The sequence below is a fragment of the Salmo trutta genome, chromosome 14 (genome assembly GCF_901001165.1).
Source record: "Salmo trutta chromosome 14, fSalTru1.1, whole genome shotgun sequence".
Taxonomy (NCBI): domain Eukaryota; kingdom Metazoa; phylum Chordata; class Actinopteri; order Salmoniformes; family Salmonidae; genus Salmo; species Salmo trutta.
This window is the reverse complement of record NC_042970.1, coordinates 22,367,251-22,379,293: the sequence shown is the minus strand read 5'-3', so window position 1 is coordinate 22,379,293 and position 12,043 is coordinate 22,367,251. Positions and strand designations below refer to the sequence as shown.

The 12,043-nt window shown below is 40.0% G+C and overlaps 2 protein-coding genes across 4 annotated transcripts in view; one reads left to right on the top strand and one right to left on the bottom strand.

The window, feature by feature from the left end:
* The first annotated feature begins 51 nt into the window (after window positions 1-51).
* Window positions 52-2,256, top strand: LOC115207633 (actin-related protein 2/3 complex subunit 4). Its single transcript, XM_029774921.1, has 6 exons — window positions 52-156; window positions 570-688; window positions 778-889; window positions 1,070-1,165; window positions 1,373-1,543; window positions 1,660-2,256. The coding sequence occupies exons 1-6, from the start codon at window positions 154-156 to the stop codon at window positions 1,663-1,665; spliced, it is 507 nt and encodes a 168-aa protein (XP_029630781.1). The 5' UTR covers window positions 52-153; the 3' UTR covers window positions 1,666-2,256.
* Window positions 2,257-8,644: 6,388 nt separating this feature from the next.
* The window catches only part of pfkfb4a (6-phosphofructo-2-kinase/fructose-2,6-biphosphatase 4a), a 43,652-nt gene continuing 40,253 nt past the window's right edge, over window positions 8,645-12,043 (bottom strand). For 2 of the 3 annotated variants that reach the window (XM_029774917.1, XM_029774916.1), the window contains exon 14: window positions 8,645-9,018. In XM_029774917.1, coding sequence (XP_029630777.1) covers window positions 8,959-9,018 — 60 coding nt within the window. In that variant the 3' untranslated portion in view covers window positions 8,645-8,958. Of the gene's footprint in view, window positions 9,019-9,660; window positions 10,525-12,043 lie in introns of those variants that run through there. The other variant, XM_029774915.1, reaches the window with a different exon arrangement.

The following is a 12,043-nucleotide window of genomic DNA, read 5'->3' as shown; positions in this document are numbered from 1 at the left end:
GGATGCGTCCAGATAGAAAAAAGATGGCCGCGGCGACGGTCAAGTCGAAATCCAATGAAAACGCTCTATTCGCTGTGAAATGAGATTTGCGGAAGAGGTGTTGGCAGGCGTGGCAAAATAACTTCCGCCTTTAAAACCCACTACAACAGAGAAATGGTGAGTGAGTTGAATCTCAATTTAATCAGAAATACCTATTATATTCTCTGCTTTTAAATTCCCAGGTTGAACCTAAATCTGGTAGGTTGAACCTTAATCTGGTGGTTTGACAGAACGCCCTATGAAAAAAGTATTGATCAAAGCAAGACAGACTAGAAATCTCTGACAACACCACATTATTAGATCGTTCAATACTATGCACATGACTGAGGCTAATATGTTTGTAGTAACATGATTGTAGCAAAACCTGTGACCATGTTACTGCCTGTCTAGAGGTCCAGACAGCAGTTTGTCTGAGACGGAAATGTAAAGCCTTAGTAAAAAAAAAAAGTTTCTGGATGATTGTCGTGATAATTGAAATGTAATAGTGATGTTTTCTATCCGTGAGTTAATGGTGGCACTACCTCCCTCAGACAGCGACCCTGCGCCCATACTTGAACGCTGTGCGTGCCACACTGCAGGCCGCCCTCTGTCTGGAGAACTTCTCCTCTCAGGTAGTGGAACGCCACAACAAACCAGAGGTGGAGGTCAGGTGAGTTGTGTGAAAAAGTTTCTTTCTTTCTTTCTTTGTCCTCATGATGACATTAGTGTTATTTGTGACACTGTCTTTTCTCATTACAGGAGTAGTAAAGAACTCCTACTACAGCCTGTGGTGATCAGCCGCAATGACAAGGAGAAGGTCCTGATCGAGGGCTCCATCAACTCTGTGCGAGTCAGCATTGCTGTGAAGCAGGTCAGGGAATATGACCTGTCATTTTGCTTTCAATGTTATCCTTCCATTATCTTGATGTTGTGTGTTTGAGGAAATCAAGCCTTTCATATAGATTTGAAAGCTGTCGGTTGTAATCAATATGGAAACAAAAAAAGTGTTTCGTGCAAATGCTGATTAGTGCACTGTAATTGGCTCCATCAGGCTGATGAGATTGAGAAGATCCTGTGCCACAAGTTCATGCGCTTCATGATGATGAGAGCGGAGAACTTCTTCATTCTCAGGAGGAAACCGGTTGAGGTGATCAATGAAAATCAACTTAGACGTTCATGTTTTAAACTGGGGTTGAAGGAACCAGTGAGATTCATAACAGGAAAGAAAACAGAGGCAGAAATAGAAACAGGAAATGATTCAATTGGTGTTGTTGGTATTGCTGTTGTTGGACTTGCTAATCTTTTTTTTTATTCCTTTTCTCTTCTTCGTTCATCTCTCCATCCTGTCATGTAGGGCTATGACATCAGTTTCCTCATCACCAACTTCCACACGGAGCAGATGTACAAGCACAAGCTGGTGGACTTCGTCATCACCTTCATGGAGGAGATCGACAAGGAGATCAGCGAGATGAAGCTGTCTGTCAATGCCCGTGCCCGTATCGTAGCGGAGGAGTTCCTCAAGAATGTAAGACTGCTATGTGTTAGAAGCAAAACCATCTACATTTTATAGAAATGTGGTCAAATCAGTGGGACTAATGGAACAGTATTATGATGCTTGTCAATGCCTTCCTTTTGTTGCAGTTCTGAGTTGGTGTCCCTCATCCCTCACTGATCACATGACTTGGCCATCACCATGGATCTGTGAGACAGGGCAGGCTCAAGGGTCCGATAGCAGGAAGAGGGTGGAGAAGCGTACTGTAAGTGAACAACCAATCAGCGAGGAATACCATAGAAAAGTGACCAATCCAGTGTGGGTGGGTGTGTGGCACCCAACTGCGTCTCACAAGTATTTCCCTGTACTCATAAATATTGATGACTGTATATAATGAATTATTTTCTAATTAGAACAAATCTCAAAGCCAAGGCAGGTCCTTAAAAGTATTAACCAGGTTGATATTCATGATTACTGGGACAATGAGAATGTGTTGTTGCAACTGAAACAGCCTGTGTTGTTTTTATACATTCTGTGTCTTTATGTACTCTTGTTTTTTGTAACAACAAAGAAAATGTAACCTCAAAATGTAACGATCGTCACGAAGATACATTTAAAAAAATATGTATGTTTACATTTTATTACAAGACATCACAGATTTATTGAACTGTCCTAAAATAAACCATGTTTGAAATGATCACCAATAAAACTCATGAGAGCTTGTTTGTAGTTCTGAGTAATGGTGATCGTGTGTCCCATCCATGCTCTTCTTTTTGTCCACATCCTTGAGGTTGAGTGTGTGTAAGATATGTACACTGAGTATACAAAACATTAGGAATACCTGCTCTTTCCATGACAGACTGACCAGGTGAAGGCTATGATCCCTTATTGATGTCACTTGTTAAATCCACTTCAGTCGGTGTAGATGAAGGGGAGGAGACAGGTTAAAGAAGGATTTTTAAATCTTGAGACAATTGAGACATGGATTGTGTATATGTGCCATTCAGAGGGTGTGCCTTTGAACAGGATATGGTAGTAGCAGGGGACAGTCGCACCAGTTTGAGTGTCAAGAACTGCAATGCTTCTAGGTTTTTCCTGTGTGTATCAAGAATGGTCCACCACCCAAAGGACATCCAGCCAACTTGACACAACTGTGGGAAGCATTGGAGCCAACATGGGCATGCGTCCATGTGGAACGCTTACGACACCTTGTAGAGTCCCTGCCCTGATGAATTGAGGCTGTTCTGAGGGCGAAAGGGGGTGCAACTCAATATTAGTGTTCATAATGTTTTGTACACTCAGGGCACTTTCATTTCAAATTCTATTTCTGTGGCACTAGCTGTGTTGGTTGGGACTCAAGTCTCTACTAAGATCAGCTGTTTCTCTTCAGTTTGTGTAGAGTAAGGTTCACTGTATTATTTCAGGTGTGAGAAAGGAGAAGTGAATGTGTTGCTGGTTCTAAAATGAGCGAGTCAGATCTTGCATGTTTCCTGATTAGAGTCTGGGCCTCTAGTGCTGAGCTGGGGGGAAGGTAGCTGAGCGTTGGGCAAGTAACCGAAAGGTTAGAATCCCTGAGCGACTATGTGAAAAATCTGATGTGCCGTTAAGTAAGACACTTAACCCTAATTGCTCCTGTAAGTCGCTCTGGATAAGAGTCTCTGCTAAATGACTAAAATGTAACTAAAACAGACTGGTTGTAGTATTTATTTTGTTGAAGATTTTCCTCTGTTCGTAAGCCTTAAGCTGCAAACACATTTCATTATGGCCAATTATTATCTTCAAATATTATTTTCATAACACTGAGTTCCAGCACATTCATTCAACACTGGTGCTTTTTGGTAATGTGTATGCAGTTATGTGCTTGGCTGATTTGGAGAAAATCCAACTGTTAGGTAATCTGTAATAGAGGAACTATGTTCGATGAATCTAAGGCAGCTGTATAAAAACACATCTTTATTGAAGATTTTGAAAAATCACAGGAAAAACACAGGAAAAATGATCAAACATTTGGATTCAATAGCAGCCAACATAAGCACCAACAATTGAATATGCCCACATATTTGCATATGCTGATGGTGTAGCCATCACATTTTTATAATTGCACATCTCAAAATACTTTTTAATATAAAAACATTGACATGAAGAACAATAGTGACACTTCTGAGGTTCAAAATGGACAAGTGAATCACAAAATCAATACTATGAGGGGCTTCATACTTTACAAAAATAAGTTGCTGTCCATTTCTCTCCTAGACAAGACAACACTGTAAGCTATATATAAAGCCTTAACACACATAAACCAAACAACTAACAAGGACTTACGGCTCTTCCTACCATGAGAATGGAGCAGCAAAAGGAAATTCCCTGAAAACATACCCCAAAACCCTAGAATGCAAGCAGAACTGTTCATTTAATTCCCATTTCTGTTTGGACCTCTAAACCATTGGTCGGAATGTGCTGTAGACTGACTGAGATACCTACGGAGGAGTAATACGGCCAACTGATACAATTGTACAGGCCAATTCAGGATGCTTACAGAAAAGCCAAAAGGCTCTGGATCCTTCAGTTCACATTGCTCTGAACATAGACACCAAAACAGGACAAGGATGTGCTCAGAGGGAGATGGGGCCGAAAAACAACCTGGTCTCAGAGCAAAACGTGTTATATTTTACTCAAATCCTTGCCACTCCATACACTATATATACAAAAGTATGTGAACACCCCTTCAAATTTGTGGATTCGGCTATTTCAGCCACACCCGTTGCTGACAGGTGTATATAATCGAGCACACAGCCACCCAATCTCCATAGACAAACATTGACAGTAAAATAGCCTTACTGAAGAGCTCAATGACTTTCAACATGATACCACCTTTCCAACAAGTCAGTTTGTAAAATGTCTGCCATGCTAGAGCTGCCCGGTCAACTGTAAGTGCTATTATTGTGAAGTGGAAACGTCTAGGAGCAACAACAGCTTAGCTGCGAAGTGGTAGGCCACACAAGCTCACAGAACAGGAACACCGAGTGCTAAAGTGCGTAAAAGTCATCTGTCCTCGGTTGCAACACTCACTACCAAGTTCCAAACTGCCTCTGGAAGCAACGTCAGCACAATAACTGTTCGTTGGGAGCTTCATGAAATGGGTTTCCATGGCCGAGCAGCCGCACACAAACCTAAGATCACCATGCGCAATGCCAAGCGTCGTCTGGAGTGCTGTAAAGCTTGCCACAATTGGACTCTGGAGCAGTGGAAACACGTTCTCTGGAGTGATGAATTACACTTCACCATCTGGCAGTCTGGCGGACGAATCTGGGTTTGGCGGATGCCAGGAAAACGCTACCTGCTCGAATGCATAGTGTCATCTGTAAAGTTTGGTGGAGGAGGAATAAAGGTCTGGGTCCCTTAGTTCCAGTGAAGGGAAATCTTAATGCTACAGCATACAATGACATTTTAGACAATTCTGTGCTTCCAACTTTCTGGCAACCGTTTGGGGAAGGCCCTTTGCTGTTTCAGCATGACAATGCCCCTGTGCACAAAGCGAAGAGTGGAGGCTGTTATAGCCGCAAAGGGGGGGGGGGGGATTCCATATCAATGCCAATGATTTTGTTATGAGATGTTCGATGAGTAGGTGTCCAAATGTAGTGTATGTTACTTAAAGTTAGGTTACATTACATTGGCCTACAAATGTAATATCGATAGTACAATATAATATAAATTGTAGGACGTATAGTATCCTACGTCTTGATCGTTTAGTATGATATATTGCATTCGACTGCTTTAGAAGGATATGCTACGTTAGACTGCTTTAGTATGATATGCTACGTTCCACTGCTTTAGTATAATATATTACATTTGACTGCTTTAGTATATGATATGCTCCGTTAGGTTAGGGGTTAAGGTTAGGAGTTAGATTAAAGGGTTATGGTTAGGGGAAGGGTTAGCTAACATGCTAAGTAGTTGCAAAGTAGCTTAAAAAGTACAGTGCCTTCAGAAAATATTCATACCCCTTGACTTATTCCACATTTTGTTGTGTTACAACCTGAATTTAAATTGATTAAATCGTTTTTTCCCCCTCACCCATCTTCACACAAAACCCCATAATGACAAAGTAAAAACATGTTTTTAGAAACTTTTGCAAATTTATTGAAAATGAAATACAGAAATCTCTCATTTACATTAGTATTCACACCCCTGAGTCAATACATGTTAGAATAAGATTTGGTGAGATTACAGCTGTGTTTTTCTGGGTAAATCTCTCAAGAGCCTTGCACACCTGGATTATACAATATTTGCACATTATCATTTTTTTAATTCTTCAAGCTCTGTCAAGTTGGTTGTTGATCATTACTAGACTGACATTTTTAAGTCTTCTGTCTTTAAGACAGAACTGTAACTAGGCCATTCAGGAACATTCAATGTCGTCTTGGTAAGCAACTCCAGTGTATATTTGGCCTTGTGTTTTAGGTTATTGTCCTGCTGAAAGGTGAATTTTTCTGTTGGAAAGCAGACTGAACCAGATTTTTCTCTAAGGATTTTGCCCGTGCTTAGCTGTATTTGTTTCTTTTATCCTAAAACAACTCCCTAGTCCTTGCCGATGACAAGGATACTCATAACATGATGTAGCCAACACCATGCTTGAAAATGAGTGGTACTCAGTGATGTATGGATGTTGAATTTTCCCCAAACATGACGCTTTGTATTGAGGACATGAAGTTCATTTATTTGCAATTTTACTTTAATGCCTTATTGCAAACAGGATGCATGTATATTTTTATTCTTTACAGGCTTCCTTCTGTTCACTCTGTCATTTAGATTAGTATTGTGGAGTAACTACAATGTCGTTGATCCATCCTCAGTTTTTCCCTATCACAGCCATTAAAAACGAACTATTTTAAAGTCACCATTGGCCTCATGGTGAAATCCCTTAGCGGTTTTCTTCCTCTCCGGCAACGGAGTTCGGTAGGATGCCTGTATCTTTGAAGTGACTGGGTGTATTGATAAACCATCCAAAGTGTAACTCATAACTTTGCTTTGCTCAAAGGGATACTCAATGTCCGCTTTAATTATTATATATTTTTTTACCAATGTACCAATAGGTGCCCCTTTGTGAGGCATTGGAAAACCTCCCTGGTCTTTGTGGTTGAATCTGTTTGAAATTCACTGCTCGCCTGAGGGACCTTAGAAATAATTGTATGCGTGGGATACAGAGATGAGGTAGTCATGTTAAACACTACTATTGCACACAGAGGACATGCAATTTATGTGACTTGTTAAGTAAATCTTTACTCCTGAACTTATTTAGTCTTGCCCTAACAAACAGGTTGAATACTTGACTCAAGACATTTCTAAAAACATTATTCCACTTTGATATTATGGGTTATTGTGTGTAGGTCAGTGATACATTTCAAATTTAATCCATTTTGGAAAAAGTCAAGGGGTGTCAATACTTTTCCGTAGTTGCTAAAATGCTAATGTTGTCCATGATGAGATTTGAACACACAACCGTTGGGTTGCTAGACATTCGCGTTATACGCCTACCCATCCACCCTCCTTTCGTTTTTGCTTTAAGTAATCTGTCATCCCAAACATATAACTAACTTAGCATACTAATTTGAGCGTGCCAGATTTACACAGGCTAATGTCATGTAACCTAACAAAGTAACATATACTTAATGGAGTGGCATGGATTTTTGTAAAATACAGTACCAGTCCAAAATTTGGACATGCCTACTCATTCAAGGGTTTTTCTTTATTTTTACAATTTTATACATTGTAGAATAATAGTGAAGATATCAAAACTATGAAATAACACATATGGAATCATGTAGTAACCAAAAAAGTGTTAAACAAATCAAAATATATGTAATATTTGAGATTCTTCAAAGTGGCCACCCTTTGCCTTGATGACAGCTTTCCACACTCTTGGCATTCGTTCAACTAGCTTCATGAGGTAGTCACCTGGAATGCATTTCAATTAACAGGTGTGCCTTGTTAAAAGTTCATTTGTGGAATTTCTTTCCTTAATGCGTTTGAGCCAATCAGTTGGGTTGTGACAAGGTAGGGGTGGTATACAGAAGATTTGGGGCACCTATTTGGTAAAAGACCAAGTCCATATTATAGCAAGAACAGCTCAAATAAGCAAAGAGAAATGACAGTCCATCATTACTTTATGACATGGTCAGTCAATTCTGAAAATGTCAATAACTCTGAAAGTTTCTTCAAGTGCAGTCGCAAAAACCATCAAGCGCTATGATGTAACTGGCTCTCATGAGGACCGCCACAGGAAAGGTATACCCAGAGTTACCTCTGCTGCAGAGGATAAGTTCATTAGAGTTACCAGCCTCAGAAATTGCAGCCTAAATAAATGCTTCAGAGTTCAAGTAACAGACACATTTCAACATCAACTGTTCAGAGGAGACTGCGTGACTCAGGCCTTCATGGTCGAATTGCTGCAAAGAAACCACTAATAAAGGACACCAATAATAAGAAAATACTTGCTTGGGGCAAGAAACACAAGCAATGGACATCACAACAGTGGAAATCTATCCATTGGCCCAATTTTCCAAATTTGAGATTTTTGGTTCCAACTCCCGTGTCTTTGTGTGACGGAGAGTAGGTGAGCGGATTATCTCTGCATGTTTGGTTCCCACCGTGAAGCATGGAGGTGGTGGTGTGATGGTGCTTTGCTGGTGACACTGATTTATTTAGAATTCAAGGAACACCTAACCAGCATGGCTACCACAGCATTCTGCAGCTATATGCCATCCCATCTGGTTTGGGCTTAGTGGGACTATCATTTGTTTTTCAACAGGACAATGACCCAACACACCTCCAGGCTGTGTAAGGGCTACTTGAGCAAGGAGAGTGATGGAGTGCTGCATCAGATGACCTGGCCTCCACAATCACCCGACCTCAACCAAATTGAGATGGTTTGGGATGGTTGGAACGCAGAGTGAAGGAAAAGCAACCAACAAGTGCTCAGCATATGTGGGAACTCCTTCAAGACTGTTGGAAAAGCATTCCAGGTGAAGCTGGTTGAGAGAATGCCAAGTGTGCAGAGCTGTCATCAAAGCAAAGGGTGGCTACTTTGAAGAATCTAAAATATATTTTGATTTGTTTAACACTTTTATGGTTACTACATAATTCCATGTGTTATTTCATAGTTGTGATGTCTTCACTATTCTTCTACAATATATAAAATAGTACAATCAAAGAAAACCCCTTGAATAAGTTGGTGTCCAAACTTTTGACTGGTACTGTATGTTTTGCTTTGAGACCAGGCTGTGAAAACATTACATCGCCCAACAAAGAACCATCAATTGAGTGAGTTGCACAGATAGAATGTCCATTGACTCTGTACCACTAGAGACACAAGTAATGACACTTAGTAATGACACGTAGTAACAAGGAGGTAGAGGAGAGCCCAAACTTCAATCCGAGTGGCTTGCATTTCAGAGGTGAGGTGGGACTGTCTGCAAGGCATCTTCTGTGGTGCGATGAACGTTGACGTTCTGAAAGAGGAACATACACGTTTTACATCCCTTTGAAGACACACCAGAATGACGAATCAAATCTCAAATCTCATGTCCATGGAGTTTCAAAATAAGGGACATGTTCTGTGGTTACCAACTTAAAAACAAAATCCCCCATAGCTTCAAGGGATAGAAGTCCTAGAACAAGGCATTTCATTCCAGTGAGAGACACCATGTGCTATACACAGTGAAGTTTGTTTATGTTTGCGGCAGAGATAATGGTTTAGAGAAATAGATATTAGTTTAGACAACTGAACATTATTGTTCCTGGTCAGCTGATTATGTACACACTTCCTAGCCAGTGTCTAGGACAAGTAAATGTGTGTATGAAAAAGGCATGTTTGCAGTTGGCTTTGTAGATGAGGAAAGTTACTGTTATGGTGACGGGTACGGTGTCAGGAAGAGGCCAAGCAGTGTTCTACAAACAGGTGTTGATATTGAGTCTGATGAATAGGCATTTGTACTCTACAGAGGAAATTACTTCCAATACAGCCTCTGCATATTAATAAAGGTTGAGGACCAAATGCTCCGCATTTGCATAGCACAATATAAGAGGTTTATGAAGACATTTGTAGAACAAAAACGTGAGGGTCAATGTATCGATACATAAAATACAGCAGGGCTGGTCAAGTCGATTTTATTAACATAGCCAGTAAACAGTGATATGTAAATTACTTCCTCATATTCCATTTGGAGCAGAGACCTTCACATTCTAATAAAAAATATGTTCCTCTGGGCCGTCTTCATACATGATTATAAAATTAACATTTAATCTAACTTGATCAAATTAAAAATACACTAAACTGAATGAATTTTTTAAAATAACTAATTAAAGAAACACTCAAGAGTTTAGGTTTCAGAGTAAAGGTGCAAAACACTACCTCATCAAGTAGACATTTGTGCAACGCTATGAACACCGACAGACACACATTCAACTTTTAAACGAATTAAGACAGTGAGTCACATTGAAATCCACAGACTCACTACTGACAAATAATAATAAAATACTGAGCTTCCCGAATAGAAAAGTGACATACATCCATGAGACTAAATTTAAAAAAAGGTTATCCTAAAATGAAAATATTTGAAATGAAATGTGCTTCGGGTTAATCGCTTCACATTTGGCAGTTCAACATTGATTTACAAAACCATTATGTCAATTTGGAGAGGAAAAAAAGCAGCAGGTCAATAAACCAAAAAAATGACACCAGACCCTTATGGTAGGGATATTTACAAATGAACTAGATTCCAGTTAATTATAATTATTATTGAATACTCCAAAACAAATCAGAGTACTTCTGATGTCAGGAAGTAAAGAGGGTATGGAGTGACTGAGGACTAAGTGTCTGATTGAAGGACAAGTTAATGGGGCTGGGCCAGAAGGAGGAGTGGAAAGAAGGGAGTGAGAGCATGAGGGATACTATCTCACTGATGTGCTGGTACTGTTAGCAAAGCCTCCTCAGCCATCCGCGACACCTTTACGTTCTGTTCAGCAATGAAACAAAAGGTTGGGGTCAAACATCAGGGAAACAAAATAGCTATAATGGGAGGATGGGTGGGAAAGACACAGGGCTCTATTCTAACAAACCCAGCGCAATGGTAAATCTTAGCGCTGGTGGTAGCGTTATAGGTTCTGGGTGAGTCAGAAATATTTTTGGCATTTTCACAACAGGAATTATAGGCAGAGTAGTTGGTGGTGGCGTGAAAGGGCTGGGTTTTGATGAATAAACAAGTTGAGTGTGTCAAGACTTGGTCCTTCACTGGCCAATCAGAACATAAACCATGGCTAAATATGCAGTTGCTTCAAGTTGTGTATTTATGGTCTTTTATGTATTGCAACTCCAATTCGAATGTTAGTCCGTTATAGCCTAGTTCGCTAAATATGTTGAACATATCAGCCCACATTGTTTTAAAACACATTGCTTCAATATGGAAACATAGGCAACAGCATTCGCACTAATACAGGGGCATAGTCTACTGTAAATTGCAGTCTGGACATGCCAAACGTAGTCAACAAGCAACATTAAATTCACTAGGCTATTGATAAGGCCTAAAATGGCAGTCCACAATTCTAATAAAAACAAAATAACTTGTTTTAAAGAGGCAATGTCTAAATACAGTTCCAGGCACCATAATTGCTCCCCGTGGGCATATAATACAGACCAGGCAAATAAGACTATGGAGGGTTTTACACACATCCAAACTTTTCACAGGAGCTGGATAAAGAGAACGGGGGAATGGCCACTCACCGTTATACTTCACAACTGTAATGTTTTAGAAACATCATGGAACCACCTTACAGATCATATTTGCACTTCTCCAGAAATAGCAGACAAAATTTCCATTGCATTCAAGCCATGTATCATTAAAAAAAAAAAAAAATCTGTCGTTGATATGGCATTATGAGGACTGAATATTTTGGAAGAGCATGTCTTCGGTAAATCGGATGTGGGGTGCTCTTTGAAAATGGGGATGGATAGCCTACTTGAACAAGCAAAACGCAGATTTGTGAATTGTGAATAATTAAAATGCACAAGGGCTTAAACCTCCAATATTTAAAAGCACTCCCAGTAGAAACCATTTATTCAAAAGCTACTTTTGACCAAGATAAAAAAGGCCCACCTATGCGATGTTGTTAAACCAGCCTTGATTAACGGGAGAGTAGGCTATGCTTGTTTTTGAATCCAATTAAATGAAAGGGGCAGAAATCAATAATTTGTTAAGGTTTCTAAATACAAGGTTCACTGGCACATCTTTCATTCCATCGGGACTGTGCATCATGGCTGGAAAGGCTGCACTTCCGCTCTCAAAATCATGCCATTATCAACAGCGTTACCGTTAAGACCTGCATTTTGTGAGTCTTAAAACTTACCATTAGTGCTGCATGATATTGTAACTTTTGCGGGTTTTTTTTAAAGGACACACCTCAAATATTGCCACCCCTCCCACCTCAGTGCAAACGAGCTGATGTTCGACAGGTAAATTGACAAACCTGGCGTTAGGA

Coding starts and splice junctions, on each gene's coding strand:
- LOC115207633 (XM_029774921.1), top strand. Junction 689..777: donor AAACCAGAGGTGGAGGTCAG/GTGAGTTGTGTG, acceptor TTCTCATTACAG/GAGTAGTAAAGAACTCCTAC. Junction 1,166..1,372: donor TCAGGAGGAAACCGGTTGAG/GTGATCAATGAA, acceptor CCTGTCATGTAG/GGCTATGACATCAGTTTCCT.